The sequence below is a fragment of the Muntiacus reevesi genome, chromosome 2, assembly GCF_963930625.1.
Source record: "Muntiacus reevesi chromosome 2, mMunRee1.1, whole genome shotgun sequence".
In the NCBI taxonomy this organism is placed as follows: domain Eukaryota; kingdom Metazoa; phylum Chordata; class Mammalia; order Artiodactyla; family Cervidae; genus Muntiacus; species Muntiacus reevesi.
In genome coordinates, this window is record NC_089250.1 from 41,770,023 (window position 1) to 41,790,146 (window position 20,124).

Sequence of the window (20,124 nt, forward strand, 5' to 3'; positions counted from 1 at the left end):
ACAGCTGGTATATTTCACACCAGTGCCAACAAGAAGGACCTCAAAATGAGAAATGAAAAGTTAGAGAAGCATTAGTATAGGGCATTAATTCAACACTTACAGTTGTTTTGGAACCACTGTACCATAGGAAGACCAAAGAGTTATATCACACAGCAGACAGCCTTGTATAATTAATTTCCCTTTCCATGGAGAGATGAGAACTGTAAGAAATGAGGTTAAGAAAGAAACTGATTATTTTATTTTTGAACAAAACATTTACTTAAAGAAAAAACTAAAAAAAATAAAATAAAATAATTTCTTACCATTTTCTCTGAGTTCAAGTCTAGGGGGGAAAAAGAAGCATTTTTATAAGAGCAAAGAAAACAAACCCAGTAAAACAAAGTGTGCACATAATTACTTACATGCTTTTATGATCATGGGCTGGTGCTGCCATCTTTTTAGGTTCCCTGTACTGAAAAGCTACAATCAGGTAAGGACAGATCTGTCTGGGTCGCTCAGTAACAGTGCTGCCTGAAAGTTCATAGAGGTAATACTGAAAGAAGAAAAGTATTATGAGGATAGTACTACTTCAACCCTACCCAACCTCCAAATTTAACTCATTAGATTCAGAAAAGTATCTTGCAAATGATTTATTCCCAGAAGACTATACCTGACTCAGTTCAAAGGTGCGAAAATGACTTGTCTTGTGAGAAATCTTGTTAATATTTACAGCCACATGGCAATCATAGCCAGAAGATGGGCTAGTATAGTTAGCTGTATAATTCTCAGGCACAAACTTGACTTTTCCCTAGAATGAAAATATTAAGACTAATCAAATATCTTTGAATAGGAATAATTTTACTCTAGGATTTATTTTTAGTATAAATAAAGATGTGGATGTGTTTTGACTAACAGTAAACTGTGTTAAGAACTATGGCTCTTAAAAAATTATCTTAAAACCAACAATAGTTTTAATTATCCATGAACCCCATTACATTTGTATTTAGCCCTTAAAAAACTCTGATATAATTTGGCATCTTTCTTAGGCAAACATCCACAGCTTTTTTCATAGTATTAAAGGAGTACATGAATTAGCCCAAATTTAGGAGAACCATGCCTTTCAACTGGAGAAGAAAATGGCAACCCACTCCAGTATTCTTGCCTGAGAAATCCCATGGACGGAGGAGCCTGGTGGGCTATAGTCCATGGGGTCACAAAGAGTCAGACACAACTGACTAACACGTTAACTTTATTTCTTTAAAAGAGAAATTACATAGTCCACCAAACAGACTCGCTATTCAATGACTATACCATAAAAGAAGAAAAAAATTAAAATGTCAAAAGATGAGTTCCAAACTGAAGTATTAAATTATAAACTGTAAATTGCTGCTGCTGCTAAGTCGCTTCAGTCGTGTCCAACTTTGTGCGACCCCATAGACGGCAGCCCACCAGGCGTCCCTGGGATTCTCCAGGCAAGAACACTGGAGTGGGTTGCCATTTCCTTCTCCAATGCATGAAAGTGAAAAGTGAAAGTGAAGTCGCTCAGTTGTGTCTGACTCTTAGCGACCCCATGGACTGTAGCCCACCAGGCTCCTCCATCCATGGGATTTTCCAGGCAAGAGTACTGGAGTGGGGTGCCATTGTCTTCTCCGTGAATTGTAAATTAGAGACCAAGATACTCCTGTTCCACCAGCATGCAGTAAACCAGCAAGGAGCAAAAGCCCAGTAAAGCACTTCACAGGCCAATAGCCCTGATTACTCAACAGCTGACAGTATTTTTCACTATGGAATCTCTTAATCAAGGGGTACATATCTCCCAGAAAAAGGAAAAAGAGAACTGTTGAGTTAGTTTATCATGCAACGGAAGGTCATACAATGATTTTAAAAGCTATCTTGAATAACATAATGACATAACATGACAAAAATGAAAATACACAAAATAGGTACCAAAAATGAGGTGCAAAATAATAGGCAACTTTTATTTTTATGTTTACAAGATGCACTATTTAAATATATATACATATACATATATATATATATATATATATATGCTTGCTGTTAAGGTCCCTCCTCTTCAGCATGTGGACCACCAAGAACAATCCTCAGAAGACTAATCACATGAGCGGTGCTCCAGTGAGCAGTCAGAGCCTGCATCCTTCTCCCCGTCAAACTGGGCAGGGCTGGCTTCTGAGCAGTGAAATAAGGAGGACTGAGAGCACATTGCCAGAAACTCAAAACTAAACAGCAGGGTCTGCCAGGCAGGGTAGGGGCATGAAACCAACGGTAAGGCACAATCTGACATGAAAACTTGGTATCTGAGCTGACAGGCATGTGGGCTGCAGCAGAACCACAGTACCTATCACAGAGCAGGAGAGGGAGATGTTAAAGGGGGAAGCAGCGGCTGGGAGCCAATGAATGCTACTTTCCCTTCAGTTCTTGGGGATGAATTTTGGAATATGGAGAATTCACACTCTTAAAAAACCAGTAGTGTTAGGGTTTATAACCAAAGAACTTAGTAGGAATGCTAAAACAAAAGCAAAAACAAAACGAGACCACAGAATACATCCTCAAAAAACCCCCTGACCTCTAAAATTAGTTTTCCTACTATTTGAGTGAAAATTCTAATTGTGTGATTCACTTATACTGCAATATTTAAGGGAATTAAAAAATTTCTGAGATTATTATTTATAGGTATCACATGAAGCTATGAACAAGATCTCAATGTTTTAGGGGTAACAAAAATGCATAAAGATTTCTCATTTTGAAAATTTAAACCAGACAACGAATGCTGCTTTCTAAATTCATCTCTTATAGCTGAAATCATATTTTATAAACAAGTTACTCATTCTACTATTTAATGTTTAAAAAGTGACATTGTGGAGCAGGGTGAGGAAAGTTTCTCACTAAATGCCTGTTGTACTATTTAGAAGCTTTCTTCAAGAAAAAAAATTCACAGATATCTATTAAATGAGTAAAAGAAAGCTTTGTCCTTAAACGAAAGCAAAAGGAGCAGTTATTTTTTCTGATTCTGAACAGCTGTCTTTGGCAAGGACTATGTTCAGCAAGTGATCTGCAAAAAAAAATGATCACAGACTGATAAACTTTCATTAAAAAAAATTACACAGAAGCAAATTTAGGCTTTACCTTAATTATATTAAAAATTACAACATAACCAGACTTCCCATGATACCAAGGTCTTGCATGAAGATAGTCTGAATATTTGGAAATGTACACACCTATAAAAGTATAAAAATAGATTAATTTACACTTTAAGAAGACTGTTTATACATGGGTTACTTAAACTGAACAAGATGACAAAAGGGACAAATAAAAGGTAACCTTAAAAAAGCTATTGAAAATGCTTACCTTTTAAAATCTATTTGAGATATTCTACAGGTATGGAAACACCAGAGCTAAGATAAAATATATCTGTTTGACAACCAACTTTCTATTTGGGTACAGTAAGTGAAAAGGGATGAATGTATCACAATTTTGGAAAAGTCTCTGTCTGTTTTATTCTCCATGCAATCTTTCAGTGAAAAGGCCTGTGGTAATCTGATTCTCAAGTTGTTTTTTCCAGAAAATCTCAGTAAGTGCTCCTATTTAAGAATGTGTGCTGAGGTTTACTACACAGCAGGTCTGTGCCAGGAAGCAGTGACACAAAGGGAAACAGAACAAGATCCCTGCCTTTAAGCAGCGTGTTCTGCTGGACTGTGAATTCCAGTCAGCAGAGGTTAGATTTTTTTTTTTTGTTCACCACTGCAGCCTCATCACAGACCATTGCTGTTTAAAACAGAAGTTGAGTCTCAAGCGGGGAGAGACTCCTGTAGGTTGAGGCAGGAGAGGATGATCCCCACACAGAAGCAGCAGTGAGAAAACAGAGGAAAGAACCCATTTCAGGGATATTCCTGAACTGAGGCATCACTTGTGAAATAGAAAAGACAACGGTGAGAACACGGATAGAATGAACAAGAGTTATAGACATGTTGTCAGAAGATTGGATTCCAGTTCCAAGTTCTTTACTTACTACTACTACTACTACTAAGCACATGACTGAGCACATGACTGAGCACATGACTGAGTAGTACGTCACTTAAGCAGAGAGGATGGGTGTGGGTCACAGAAATCAGAAATCACAGGTTTTTAGGAAGATTTAAAAAGATCCATAAACCTTTAAAACTATAATACACTATAATAATATAAAGGCTTATTTTCTATTTCATTCATTTTACTTGAGCCAAAAACTATAAACATACATATCCAGTAGTGCTATCTTATTATCACCCCCAGCATGTGAAGAAGAATGTGTATTTGTAGGAACAATGCAACCTCTACTCTACCTACTGAAACCAGGCTCTCAAAACATCAACAATAAACTCATGCAACTGTCATGTAGAAAAATGACCTTGATTTTCAGAGGTATAAGCTGAGGCATTTGCTTGTAACTCACTTCCACATTTTTCAGGAAAAAAAAAGTTTTTAGACAAAGGAAGAGAATTAATGCAAAACATTACCTGGTAAATGTAGGCGATGGGTATATCATACCATGCTACTTTTTTTCTACATTAGCATTTTGCATAATGAAAAGAAAGAGGTGTTAAGAAGAATAGGGGAAAAGGAACAAAGGTTTCAGGTAAACTGTTATTTGAGTTGTGAACTTATCCTCTTTCATGTCCTTTAGGACAGCTGAAATTTTAGGAGAGCTGAATAGAAGTGTAAAAACATTTGCTGCACACAGAGTTACCATACAAGTCAGCAATTTCACTCCTAGGTATAAACCCAGCAGAAATGAAAATACTTGTCCACATAAAGACCATATGTACAAGAATATACATAGCTTTTAAAAATGATAGCTAAAAAATAGAAACAACAAAGTGTCTACCAACTGCTGAATGGATAAAGAAAAAGTGCTACAATGGAATATTATTCAGTCAAAAAGCAAATCAAGTACATGCGACAACATAAATGAATCTCTAAAACACTAAGTAAAAAAAGTTACTCACAAAAGGTCAGATATGATTCCATTTATATGGAATGTCTGGAATAGGTCAATCCACAGGGGCAAAAAGGAAAGCAGTGGTTGACCAGGCTGGTGGGAGGGGAGGTGACTGATGAAAACCGTCTAAAACTGACTGTGCTGACAGTTGCACAACTCCGAATGCACTAAAAAAAAAAAAACACCGAACTGTATACTTCAAATGGGTGAATTGAATGGTGAATTTTATCTCAATAAAGCTGTTATTACAAAGAAAGGGCCAACAAGAACTTAGCCATGAAGCCCCATAGTCTTTCTCACCCCTGATCTCCAACTTCTACAGCATCTGACACTGCTAACACCCCTCTGGACACCTGCTTCCTGTGAGACTCTACCTCCAGATTCTTCATCCACTGGACAGCTCTCAGCTCTTCCTCTTCTTGTCCTCGCTCCATGTCCCCATCCCTTGGTCCCATAACCATCTAAATAAAAGTTCTGTTCTTCACCATCTGTGCTGCCCCATGTAACAATATCTTTGGCTTCAACCAACACTGGACTTCACTGGTGGCTCAGATGGTAAAATGTCTGCCTACAATGCGGAAGACCCGGGTTCAATCCCTGGGTCGGGAAGATCTCCTGGAGAAGGAAACGGCAACCCACTCCAGTATTCTTGCCTGGAAAATCCCAAGGACGGAGGAGCCTGGTAGGTTACAGTATATGGGGTTGCAAAGAGTTGGACACGACTGAGCACCTTCACTTCACAACATGCACCCTCTGCCACCTTGAGCCCCAACCTCTAGTCCTCATCCCTCTTCCAACTGTTTTCACCACCAGCAGGATAGCTTCCAGAACACTTATGATGACCTACTGTTTCTCAAATAGCTTACTGAAGAAGGTGTTCATTTACTGCAAGAGGTGTAAGCTCCATGCTAAGCACTTTACATAGTCTCATAATCCTCACAACAAATCTAGAAGATAGTTTTATCTATTTACAGATGAGGAAAGTGAAGCTTAAAGAAATTAGGGCTAAAGCACATTCTTAATGATAAGACTACCTTTCTCCTGTGACTCATCAGCCTATCTAAAATCTCTCCTCTATTGATAATATCAATGGAGGGTAAATTTAACACTTTATATTTGATTATTTCTTTTCTCTACTTCTCACATCCCACAGTTGGCATCTTTGGTCAGTACGATCTATTCTCTATTCCTATAGCCATAATGATAGTTAGGAGGAAAGCCTCCTTAGCCTCAGATGATAGCACTGATCTCTTGGCACTGAAAGATATCTTCTAGTCCAATCATCTTTTAAAAGATGGAACTCTTAATAGAAAACCTTAAGTTCTTAGATTCAAAGCTCATGTATATATTTAAAGTTCTGATTCCAAAGATTATTTACCATCAATGAAACTAGCTTTTAATACAGGGTTCTTACATAATTAACTAAGTCCCATTTCACCTTGTGAAAGAAATTCTCCTTCCTTATAGACCGTACCTTTCGCTGGGTCCCCCAGAGTGGTGATAGCACTGCTGCCCACACAGAGTCCATGCTGACATACCAACTTCGCCTTAAACAAAAGATCGGTCTTTGCTTATTATCATGTTTTGGGGAGTCAATGAAATAACTCTGTAATTTTACACACACAAACTTTCAATACAGAATCTGTACACTATATGCATTCATGGTATAAAGCAAGTTTCTATAAGGCAATTGTGTTTCAGTTAAAATGAACAGTTTAAACTTTTTATTTCTTTTCAGTTTAAAATTTTTTCATGAAACATTACCATTTCTGCTAACGAAAATGTCACTGGCAAAACCAAATTAAACAAGTTCACAGATTAGTCCTCTCTTGAAGATTTCTTTTTCAATTACAGCTTGGGGATCACGAAATTTGAAAATGCCTTACCCCCAGATGACCTTTATCTTTTTTTAAAGAATGAACCCCTAACATATCTTATTTGGAAGTCAACAACTAAGTAAATAAACTCTCTGGTATTACTATGTAACCATAAGGTACATGCTAATGTTAACTCTCCTTTAGCAAATCTACCCCCATTCTTTAAAAATCATGATCCCAACCAAAATACTATCTGTGAATTACTTTAAGCTGGATCACAGATCTCTGGCACTGATGAAAGTGTATCTAGAAGTCACACACATCTTTGGAGACATACCTGCACACAGCAGTTTCTTTCTCCACAATTTAGGTATCAGCAACAATATGGATGTTCAATTTTCAAAACAGCATGAAACAATTCCGAGTAACTAGAATGCTGAAAGTGTTCATCTTATCCCCAAAGCCATATAATTTAAACTTGAAAAAACTTCCATGAGAAATAGAAGATATCTATGTAAACAATGATCCAGAATGGAAAAATATCCATTCACTCCATTAAAAGGCATTATTAAGACTTAAGAAGTCTGTATTAATCGAAATCTCACTACAAGCTCACAAACGTATTTAAAATAAAACTAAAGAAAACCTTAAAAAGTTGTAGAAATGAAATCTTTTTCATGAGAAGCTTTCATCGTCATTTATACTGCTATCCAAAAAAGACTGATGAACTGGTACTGTTATAAATTTTATAGAATCAATGTTTAACTTTAATGAGATAATTCATTTTGTACCTTAACATCAAAAAATTAATTTTCTAAGACCAAATTTCCTTACCTGACTTTCAGTTTCAAACAGAAGAAACCCATAAGTTTCTTGAAGTTCTTCGTCAGTATAGTTATTTGCTTTTTTTTCTTGGTAAAAAGTTTTGTACTGTATAAAGAGAGAATAATCAAATGTTATAAACATTTTATTTTGCCTTGCAAATTAATTTTTAAAAATGCATTAACTGAATTCCTCCTGCTAAAAGATTAATGAAATTTAATTTTCTATTCCTGAGAACATATAATTACCTTTCAAGTGATTATTACCAAGGATCATTTATTTTGCTAAAATGTGATAGTTAAAAAGAACTAGGCTCAAATATAAAAAATAATGGGTCTATTTCTTTAGAACTAAAATAAAACTAACCACAGACACAGTGTGTACCAAGCACCTCACCTCATTTAAGAAAATGTCATTTTTCACCAAAGTCACTTGACTGTACTGAAAACCATGCTCAGATGCAGAGTCCAAGTAAGAAGTATGGAGAATTGAAACTGTCCTCTGGAAGAGAGAGTCTGAACTCAAGGATATTGTCTCAAAAACTGTAAAACACAAAAATAATGCAACTGTTTAAGATAATCAAAGGCTGGGGAAAGTGACACACTAAATATCACTGACCAAGTCATTCATTTTCTTCCTGCACAACTAAAAGACATTTTCATTATGTTCTGGCTACCGTATCTGGATTATCTTCAAAGACCTCATACTGGATAAAAATAACCTAAATGGCTTATAATAGTGGATTAACTACTTTTAATGCAAGAGTAAATACTTTTAGGTTTAAAGCTGGGTGCTGCAACCAAGGTTGTAAAAGCAGATGCATCTATAGTGTCAAGCTGGAGGTCAGCGACTGCTTAGATCAATGCTTCTTGTTCCTAAGTTTTTGTAAATCTAGGCCACATTTTGATAAACTTAACCTTCCCAGTGGCTCACCAAATCCACAGGGAAGTCTGTGAGGTTCCTTGGAAAGGGGCTACTACTGCACACTCATTTGACCCTGGAGTACAGAATGAAGGGAGCAAAGGCTAATAAGAGTTTTGCCAAGAGAATACACAGGTCATAGCAAACACCCTGTTCCAACAACACAAGAGAAGACTCTACACATGGACATCACCAGATGGTCAATATCAAAATCAGATTGATTATATTCTTTGCAGCCAAAGACGGTGCAGCTCTAGAGTCAGCAAAAACAAGACAGGGGAAAAAAAAAAAAAGACAGGGGGCTGACTGTGGCTCAGATCATGAACTCCTTATTGCCAAATTCAGACTTAAACTGAAAAAAGTAGGGAAAACCACTAGACCATTCAGGTCTGACCTAAAACAAATTCCTTACGATTATACAGTGGAAGTGACAAACAGATTCAAGGGATCAGATCTGATAGACAGAGTGCCTGATGAACTATGGAAGGAGGTTTGTGACACTGTACAGGAGGCAGTGATCAAGACCATCCCCAGGAAAAAGAAATGCAAAAAGGCAAAATGGTTGTCTGAGGAGGCCTTACAAAGAGCTTTGAAAAGAAAAGAAGTGAAAGGTAAAGGAGAAAAGGAAAGATACACCCAATTGAATGCAGAGTTCTAAAGAACAGCAAGGAGAGATAAGAAAGGCTTCTTCAGTGATCAATGCAAAGAAACAGAGGAAAACAATACAATGGTAAAGACTAGAGATCTCTTCAAGAAAATTAGACACCAAGGGAACATTTCATGCAAAGATGGGCACAATAAAGTATAGAAATGGTATGAACATGACAGAAGCAGAAGGTATTAAGAGGTGGCAAGAATACACAGAAGAACTATACAAAAAAGATCTTCATCACCCAGATAATCACGATGGCAATATCACTCACCTAGAGCCAGACATCCTGGAATGTGACGTCAAGTGGGACTTAGGAAGCATCACTACGAACAGAGCTAGTGGAGGTAAAGGAATTCCAGTTGAGCTATTTCAAATCCTAAAAGATGATGCTGTGAAAGTGCTGCACTCAATATGCAGCAAATTTGGAAAACTCAGCACTGGCCACAGGACTGGAAACGGTCAGTCTTCATTCCACTCCCAAAGAAAGGCAATGCCAAAGAATGCTCAAACTACAGAACAATTGTACTCATCTCACACGCTATTAAAATAATGCTCAAAATTCTCCAAGCCAGGCTTCAACAGAATATGAACCATGAACTTCCAGATGTTCAAGCTGGATTTAGAAAAGGCAGAGGAATCAGAGATCAAATTGCCAACATCCGCTGGATCATCAAAAAAGCAAGAGAGTTCCAGAAAAACATCTATTTCTGCTCTATTGACTACTTCAAAGCCTTTGACTACGGGGACCACAACAAACTGTGGAAAATTCTTCGAGAGATGAGAATACCAGACCATCTGACCTGCCTTTTGAGAAATCTGTATGCAGGTCAAGAAGCAACAGTTAGAACTGGACAAGGAACAACAGACTGGTTCCAAATTGGGAAAAGAGTATGTCAAGGCTGTATACTGTCACCCTGCTTATTTAACTTATATGCAGAGTACATCATGAGAAATGTTGGACTGGATGAAGTACAGCTGGAATCAAGATTGCTGGAGAAATATCAATAACCTCAGATATGCAGATGATACCACACTTACGGCAGAAAGCAAAGAAGAAATAAAGAGTCTCTTGATGAAAGTGAAAGAGGAGTGTGAAAAAGTTGGCTTAAAACTCAACATTCAGAAAACTAAGATCATGGCATCTGGTCCCATTACTTCATGGCCAATAGATGGGAAGAGTTACAGACTTTATTTTTGGGGGCTCTAAAATCACTGCAGATGGTGACTGCAGCTATGAAATTAAAAGACACTTGCTCCTTGGAAGAAAAGTTATGACCAATCTAGACAGCATATTAAAAAGCAGACATTACTTTGCCAACAAAGGTCCATCTAGTCAAAGCTATGGTTTTTCCACTAGTCATGTATGGATGTGAAAGTTGGACTATAAAGAAAGCTGAGCACAGAAAAATTGATGCTTTTGAACTGTGATGCTGGAGAAGACTCTTGAGAGTCCCTTGAACAGCAAGGAGATCCAACAAATCTATCCTAAAGGAGATCAGTCCTGGGTGTTCATTGGAAGGACTGATGCTGAAGCTTAAACTCCATTACTTTGGCCACCTGATGTGAAGAGCTTGACTCATTTGAAAAGACCCTGATGGTGTGAAAGATTGAAAGTGGGAGGAGAAGGGGATGACAGAGGATAAGATGGTTGGATGGCATCACTGACTCGATGGACATCAGTTTGAGTAAACTCCGGGAGTTGGTGTTAGACTGGGAGGCCTGGCGTGCTGCAGTCCCTGGGGTCACAAAGAATCAGATACGACTGAGCAACTGAACTGAACTGAACTGCACACTCAGCAAACACATCAGAGATTGTTTTTCTCTGAGCCTTCCTCACCAGCCCAGAAATGTCTACTGAACTTTACTTCTTACGGATTGTATTACAAAATCATCCTTTTATGAAAACAAAAAGTTATTACTTTTTTGAAAGTGCTTTTTTCAAACCATACCCATGTACTATCTGAGAGATGCTAGGCTACCTCTCCCGTGAAAGTCATGTTTCCCATAGTTGAGAATTAATGACCCAATCAAGCAATTCTCCTGGTTGGGCCTTTGTCCTTTTTACGAGTCCTCACTCAGCAAGAACTGAGACTAATGAAGTCTCATAACATTTAACTATTTGCTTTGTTTACTCCTTTCTATTTGGATCCTCTATTCTCTTTAACAAGGTGGGGAAAAGGATACACACAGATTACTTATAAAGAGAACAGAGTAATGTATATAACACTGGAAGTTTTGACCTTACAGTATAAATAAGTACGTTAATAATGGTTTCCTACTTTTATCAGAACTCAGCCAATTACATTAAAGTTCAAAAGCTGAAGAAAATAAAAGCTTTTTAAATAATTTATGAACAACAGATTTAAAAAAAAACAATAGACTGTTACAGAAATTAAAACAAACATTTCAGTAAAATTAATTTGGACTAAACTGTCCTAGGACTTTAATTCACAAGGTAATTTGAAAACACTTTTAATAATGAAACTTCTTAGAATCAAAAATAAAAGATTATAAATAGCAAGGAAGGAAAAAAAGATAAAACATTTATTTTTATTTTTCCTCAGTTTCATCTTCTCTCTTTCAACATTAATATAATGAAGCGAAAGCGAAAGTCGCTCAGTCATTTCCCTTTGTGACCCCATGGACTCTATCTAGCCTGCTAGGCTCCTCTGTCCATGGAATTCTCCAGGCAAGAATACTGGATCAATATACCAGTGCTATTTAAAAAAAAGAAAGAAAGAAAAGGCTATTCTAAAGAGCTTCAAATAGCAAAACGCCAGTGAGAGTAATTAAAAAGCTATGGTTTTGTTCAGCTAATAACTCAAAACAAACTGCGAAGCCTATGCACTTACAAGTTCATTTTACAAATAATCTGTACTGCTAGCTCAAATGAAAATCAAGATTCCCTTAAAAAGCATACTTTTGGGAACCCAGTATTAATATTTAATATTTTTAAAAAGACTGTATTTTAAAAATCTAAGTATACTCTTAGGCTCCATATCTGTGAAAGATTTTGCTTACAAGATACAAAAGTTCTTGTAGTTCTGGAAATGAACAAACTATGATTACCAACTATCTTAAACTGTACACAATGTTAACAGATAGGCACAGATTTTAAATTTCAGAAGTAGCAAATACTACATATTTCCCCAACTTTGAGTGTCAATGCACAATAATAAGCTGAAACCTGGGAGAAATAATGCAATTAAAAAAAAAACAAACCCAAAAACCTATCTAACACAGTGTGGGGAATACAGTTCCCAATAAAGCTATGACTAATGGTAATGATTTAAAATAAACAAGGCAGAACAAGTAAGAAATGACTTATTTTGTACTTTCATACTATAATTTCTAAGACTATTTATGGTTAAAAATGCTTCCCCTTTTAGGTTAGCACTCAATAGCCATACATTATAAAAGTAATAATTTTATAGTTGACAGAAGGAAAAGCATATCAAAAGAAAAGTTAATGGAAAACCACGGTAAATCCTGAATCTTTTATGATTTCATAATAAATAACCTCGATTATACTCTCAAGAAAGCACAAGTTTCCTGCTCTATATCTAAGGAGATAGATGAGAATGTTTATTGAGAAGTCTCTGTCCACACAACACACTCTAATTTAATCACCTAACAAGTGTACAAAACAAGGAGCACTAAATAAATAGATAGTTTTATCTTTTTTGCTGAGCAATACACATGCTTTATTTAAACCATTCAAGAGTATCAAATATTAAGAGAAAGAAGAGGGGGCTATTCTATAAAGAAATTTAAACAACATCTAAGAGGATGACTTGAAATATATCTGATTGTAAAGTGTAAAGAGTGTCCATTAAGGCTTAAGTGACAAACAGAGTGCACATGGAAAAAATTTAAGTTCAATCGAAATGGCTGTAAAAACTGAGTTAATGTTCTTTACTGTAGCACCTGGCTTTGGGTACATTTCTCCTGCCTGGAAAATCCCATGGACAGAGGAGCCAGGTAGGCTGCAGTCCAGGGGGATTATAAGAGTCGGACACGACTGAGAGACTTCACTTTCCCTTTTCACTTTCATGTATTGAAGAAGGAAACGGCAACCCACTCCAGTGTTCTTGCCTGGAGAATCCCGGGGATGGGGGAGCCTGGTGGGCTGCCATCTATGGGTTTGCACAGAGTCAGACACAACTGAAGTGACTTAGCAGCAGCAGCAGCAGCTCTGCTATTTGTGGATTTTATCTTAAAAGTTAGGTCAATCTTGACACGAGAAGTTGGATTCTGCTCGCAGTGCCCTGAATCATCTACCCCATCTCAAACTCCATCAGGGATACTGAGTGACTGACACGAGGGACACTTCTTTCTCTTTCTAACTTCTAATAAGAGAGACAAGGAAATTATAAACTAATTTCTCATGCTATGTCACAAGCATCTGTTTTCCATTTTATAAGCATCTGGTCTGAAAGCAAATAATGAGATGAGCAAATGGCAACAACTTGGTGTCAAAATAATTCTAATAGAAACTAACCACTTTTACTGGACTGGGCTTATCCTGTCTGTGATTAAGCAATAGCATTTCCACTCTAGATGCCTATATAGTTTATCTCCTCTAAGTAGGTCATTTGATAGTTGTTGAAGGAACAGCCTTAGGTGATTAACAGTCCTTAATCACCTAATCTGAAAGTGTATTACCTTTAAGATATCAAAGGACTGTCAGTTTAAGATAAATACAACTTCTTCAGAACACAATTTGTCAGGAAGTAACAAAAACTTAGCGAAATGGCAAACCACTTCAGTATTCTTGCCTTGAGAATCCCATGAACAGTATGAAAAGGCAAAATGATAGGATACTGAAAGAGGAACTCCCCAGGTCGGTAGGTGCCCAATATGCTACTAGAGATCAGTGGAGAAATAACTCCAGAAAGAAAGAAGGGATGGAGCCAAAGCAAAAACAATAACCAGTTGTGGATGGGACTGGTGATAGAAGCAAGGTCCGATGCTGTAAAGAGCAATATTGCATAGGAACCAAGAATGTTAGGTCCATGAATCAAGGCAAATTGGAAGTGGTCAAACAGGAGATGGCAAGAGTGAATGCTGACATTCTAGGAATCAGCGAACTAAAATGGACTGGAATGGGTGAATTTAACTCAGATGACCATTATATCTACTACTGTGGGCAGGAATCCCTTAGAAGAACTGGAGTTGCCATCATAGTCAACAAAAGAGTCCGAAAAGCAGTACTTGGATGCGATCTCAAAAACGACAGAATGATCTGTTAGTTTCCAAGGCAAACCATTCAATATCACGGTAATCCAAGCCTATGCCCCAACCAGTAACACTGAAGAAGCTGAAGTTGAATGGTTCTATGAAGACCTACAAGATCTTTTAGAACTAACACCCAAAAAAGATGTCCTTTTCATTATAGGGGACTGGAATGCAAAAGTAGAAAGTCAAGAAACACCTGGAGTAACAGGCAAATTTGGCCTTGGAGTACAGAATGAAGCAGGGCAAAGGCTAACAGAGTTTTGCCAAGAGAACGCATTGGTCATAGCAAACACACTCTTCCAACAACACAAGAGAAGACTCTACACATGGACATCACCAGATGGTAAACACGGAAATCAGACTGATTATATTCTTTGCAGCCACAGATGGAGAAGCTCTATACAGTCAGTAAAAATAAGACCGGGAGCTGACTGTGGCTCAGATCATGAACTCCTTATTGCCAAATTCAGACTGAAGAAAGTAGGGAAAACCACTAGACCATTCGGGTATGACCTAAATCAAATCCCTTATGACTATACAGTGGAAGTGACAAATAGATTTAAGGGACTAGATCTGATAGAGAACCTGATGAACTATGGACGGAGGTTCATGACACTGTACAGGAGACAGGGATCAAGACCATCCCCATGGAAAAAAATGCAAAAAGACAAAATGGTTGTCTGAGGCGGTCTTACAAATAGCTGTGAAAGGAAAAGAAGCGAAAAGCAAAGGAGAAAAGCAAAGATATTCCCATTTGAATGCAGAGTTCCAAAGAATAGCCAGGAGAGAGAAGAAAGCCTTCCTCAGCGATCAATGCAAAGAAATAGAGGAAAACAATAGAATGGGAAAGACTAGAGATCTCTTCAGGAAAATTAGAGATACCAAGGGAACATTTCATGCAAAAATGGGCTCAATAAAGGACAGAAATGGTATGGACCTAACAGAAGCAGAAGATATTAAGAAGAGGTGGCAAGAATACACAGAAGAACTGTACAAAGAAGAACTTCACGACCCAGATAATCACAATGGTGTGATCACGCACCTAGAGCCAGACATTCTGGAATGTGACGTCAAGTGGGCCTTAGAAAGCATCACTACGAAAAAAGCTGGTGGATGTGATGGAATTCCAGTTAAGTTATTTCAAATTCTGAAAGATGATGCTGTGAAAGTGCTGCACTCAATATGCCAGCAAATTTGGAAAACTCAGCAGTGGCCACAGGACTGGAAAAGGTCAGTTTTCATTCCAGTCCCAAAGAAAGGCAATCCCAAAGACTGCTCAAACTACTGCCACAGGACTGGAAAAGGTCAGTTTTCATTCCAGTCCCAAAGAAAGGCAATCTCAAAGATTGCTCAAACTACTGCACAATTGCACTCATCTCACACGCTGGTAAAGTAATGCTCAAAATTCTCCAAGCCAGGTTTCAGCAATACGTGAACCGAGAACTTCCAGATGTTCAAGCTGGTTTTAGAAAAGGCAGAGGAACCAGAGATCAAATTGCCAATATCCGCTGGATCATCGAAAAATCTAGAGAGTTCCAGAAAAACATCTATTTCTGCTTTATTGACTATGCCAAAGCTTCAACTGTGTGGATCACAATAAACTGTGGAAAATCCTGAAAGAGATGGGCAGACCACCTGACCTGCCTCTTGAGAAACCTGTATGCAGGTCAGGAAGCAACAATTAGACCTGGATAGTCCAAATAGGAAAAGGAGTACGTCAAGGCTGTATACTGTCACCCTGCTTATTTAACTTATATGCAGAGTACATCATGAAAAACGCTGGGCTGGAAGAAGCACAAGCTGGAATCAAGATTGCTGGGAGAAATATCAATAACCTCAGATATGCAGATGACACCACCCTCAGGGCAGAAAGTAAAGAGGAACTAAAAAAGCCTCTTGATGAAAGTGAAAGAGGAGAGTGAAAAAGTTGGCTTAAAGCTTAACATTCAGAAAACTAACATCATGGCATCTGGTCCCATCACCTCATGGGAAATAGATGGGGAGACAGTGGAAACTGTCAGACTTAATTTTTTTGGGCTCCAAAATCACTGCAGATGGTGATTGCAGCCATGAAATTAAAAGACGCTTACTCCTTGGAAGGAAAGTTATGACCAACCTAGATAGCATATTAAAAAGCAGAGACATTACTTTGCCAACAAGGGTCCATCTAGTCAAGGTTATGGTTTTTCCAGTGGTCATGTATGGATGTGAGAGTTGGACTGCGAAGAAAGCTGAGCACCGAAAAATTGATGCTTTTGAACTGTGGTGTTGGAGAAGACTCTTGAGAGTCCCTTGGACTGCAAGGAGATCCAATCAGTCCATCCTAAAGGAGATAAGTCCTGGGTGTTCATTGGAAGGACTGATGCTGAAGCTGAAACTCCAATACTTTGGCCACCTCATGGGAAGAGGTGACTCATTTGAAAAGACCCTGATGCTGGGAGGGATTGGGGGCAGGGGGAGAAGGGGACGACAGAGGATGAGATAGCTGGATGGCATCACGGACTCGAACGGCATGAGTTTGAGTAAACCTCGGGAGTTTGTAATGGATAGGGAGGCCTGGTGTGCTGCGATTCATGGGGTCGCAAAGAGTTGGACATGACTGAGCAACTGAACTGAACTGAACAAAAACTTATATGGGCATACCAAATAACCATTTCATTCCTGGGAATCTATTTCTCAAAAATACTAGCTAAGTGCAGAGGTGATACATACAAGGATGTTCCATACACCAGCATCTGTAACACGAAGAACAATGGAGATAACCTAACTGAAAGTTGCTCAGTCGTGCTAGACTCTTTGCGACTCCATGGACTATACAGTCTGTGGAATTCTTCAGGCCAGAATACTGGAGTGGGTAGCCATTCCATTCTCCAGGGGATCTTCCCAACCCAGGGATCAAACCAAGGTCTCCCACAGTGCAGGAAGATTCTTTACCAACTGAGCCACCAGGGAAGCCTTGGAGATAACTTAAACTGCCATCAACAGAAACTTTTGCAACATCAACCTTGCAACTATTAAATAAAAACAAAGTAAATCTGTATATACTAATGTACGAAGATATCCACTGTATACTGTTGAGTAAATAAATGCATTATATAATATTATTGTCATAAAAAAATTATGTGTTTGAAAGTATACAGAAAAAGATCTAGAAAGAGATGGGAAATCCAACAGTCAACAGTGTTTATGCTAATGGTGAGTGGGGAGTGGACAAAAAGGAGACCTTGTACTTCTACCTTACATATGTTACTACAATTTATATTTTTCTTATATAAGCATGTATTACTTCTACTATTTAACATATCTCAACTTAAAATCAAGTAAAATAAATCATAATTTCAAAGAAACACAGAGTGACAATTTCTCTTGAACACATACCTTTTCTGATGCAATATGAAAACTTAATTACCTATCAATTTTGGACTAATAATTACAAAAATTTTGCAGCTACTGGAAATTATAAATTTTTTAAAAAGCCCTTTCATTTACATGATCTAAATTAAAATTTTAAAAACGGCATTGTTCAACTCTGGATTCATTAGCAATAACTTAGACCATTTGTTTAATACCCACTCTTTTCTGATATGAACCCTGTCTCAGTCTTCTCTAAGAGGGGCTGCAGCTGGGAGGGTGGTCTTAATTCATTTTCACCAAGTATACCCCCAGAATTCTTGACATACTCCTGTTCTCTGTTAATGTCATAAATGCTAAAACAAAAAAAGAAAAAATTGAATCATAAAGTGAGTAGTTCTATTTTGGGCATATCTACTATATAAATAAATGTTTACTGAGCATTAGGTATAATTTTGTAATATTTACTTTGCCAAGTCTCCAGAGCTAAAGGCTAAAGTTCTACTGATTTGCTCTATAGGAAGTAATAACACACATAAACTGAAATGTTGTTTCTCCGGTTCTTTAATTTCTAAAGGAAATTTTCTTCACAGAAATAAACAGGAATCACTTTTGCCTTACTGAAAAAACCTTTCAGACAAGATCAGGGTGGTACAGTCCTAGATGGGGAAAAAAACCTCTCAAAGTGAAGAGATTATAGAACCACACCCATGTTCTACTGATTGGAAAGAATAAAATCAAACAGAACACAAATAAAACCTCTCTCCACCCCTAAATTAGTAGTATATGATTCAATCTTCATTAATCGAAACTGTTAGTGCTGACTATTATGTATCTAGTACTATGCTGTACTTTGGATTTCATGAGACAAATGAAAGTGTCTCATTGAAAAAGTGTTTACAATGAAAGTGCCTGTGAAGCCCAGGGATCTTAGAATGTGCTCACAAAATATTCCTAGAGTGACCTTTGGAAAGCAAGGGTTTTGTCTTCTGGTGATAGTGGTCTCAAAGAGGAAACCAGTTGAGTTGGAAACTTCTTTCAACTCAAAAAGGTGGAAGTCAAGACCCTCCCAAGCCACATTACACTTGCAAGTTACAAGAGAAGTAGCAATAAAGGCACCATATTTTAAAAAACAATCCTTGGTGAAACAGATTGCCAGTCCAGGTTGGATGCATGAGACAAGTGCTCGGGGCTTGTGCACTCAGATGACCCAGAGGGATGGGATGGGGAGGGAGGTGGGAAGGGGGTTCAGGATGGGGAACACATATAAATCCATGGCTGATTCATGTCAATGTATGGCAAAAACCACTACAATATTGTAAAGTAATTAGCCTCCAACTAATAAAAATAACTGGGAAAGAAAAAAAGAAAAAAAAAATCCTTGGATGAAGGAGCAAAGGAGGGAAACCTTAAGACTGAAAACTGCTCTGTTGCATCACTACACTGAACTCAAAGACATCTTCAGAGCTAGAATAAGATGAAGGCAGGGAGAGAGCATCTTTTCCTTTGTCCGCTGTGAGAAAACTTTCCCAGAATTCTCTCTGCAGGTGGCCATTCTCACCTCACTGGCCAGAACTGAGTCACATGTTTTTACTAAATCAGCCACGAACCACGGAGAGAATTTGCGTAATAAGCTTAGAGTAACTAATATTCACACAGCCCCAACACTCTCATCCTCCCATGCCACTCCTGAAGCATGAGATTCCCCCCAAATCTAGGCAAAACTGTGATCTGGGGGAAGGTAAGAGAAGGGGAGATAATTATTGAAAGGTGGTCACTGACATCATCACACTAAGGTCTTAGAACAAGTCAGTGGTAGGTGTGCACTAGAATCCTGGTCTCCTGACTCACAACTTAATTCTCCTCTTGACATAAATAATGAATGGATATCATCAATACTGCTACTTTTCTAAAGAATCTTAAATAAATCCACACAACTCAACTTCAAATCCTTTTTGAAAAAAAGTATATGTAATTATACATGTTATTTTCTTTGTAAAGCACATTGAATTTCCCAAATAATGAACTGCTTGCAGTTTCTCATTAGTATTGTGCTTCTATCTCTGCATTTGCTCCTACTTCTATTGCCTTGAAAATGTGTACACTAGTACTCCCCCTTTTTTGGTTTCCTTATTATCTGAATAGGTGCTCAGATTTCAAGTATCAGTGCCTCTCCGAAACATTTCATGACATGTCCCATCTCAATGACAGTGGCTGTTTATATCATTATGTACCCACTGTATCGTGTTCCAGATTCTAATTGATGTGGCTATTTTTAGGAGAGTTCTTCAGCTTTATTATCTAATCTCTTCCTGTTTTCTGAACAATTCCTCTTTTAAAAAATAGAA

The 20,124-nt window shown here is 37.8% G+C and overlaps 1 protein-coding gene across 7 annotated transcripts in view; it reads right to left on the reverse strand.

Moving 5' to 3' along the window:
- Window positions 1–20,124, reverse strand: part of TASOR2 (transcription activation suppressor family member 2) — a 64,564-nt gene that overhangs the window by 30,136 nt on the left and 14,304 nt on the right. For 4 of the 7 annotated variants that reach the window (XM_065921374.1, XM_065921371.1, XM_065921373.1 and 1 more), the window contains 9 exons: window positions 17,999–18,132; window positions 8,011–8,156; window positions 7,627–7,722; window positions 6,450–6,522; window positions 3,124–3,215; window positions 650–787; window positions 402–532; window positions 303–322; window positions 101–200 (listed from right to left, as the gene is read on the reverse strand). In XM_065921374.1, the coding sequence (XP_065777446.1) occupies window positions 101–200; window positions 303–322; window positions 402–532; window positions 650–787; window positions 3,124–3,215; window positions 6,450–6,522; window positions 7,627–7,722; window positions 8,011–8,156; window positions 17,999–18,132 (930 nt within the window). The remainder of the gene's footprint in view (window positions 1–100; window positions 201–302; window positions 323–401; window positions 533–649; window positions 788–3,123; window positions 3,216–6,449; window positions 6,523–7,626; window positions 7,723–8,010; window positions 8,157–17,998; window positions 18,133–20,124) is intronic. The other 3 variants (XM_065921377.1, XM_065921376.1, XM_065921375.1) reach the window with 2 other exon arrangements.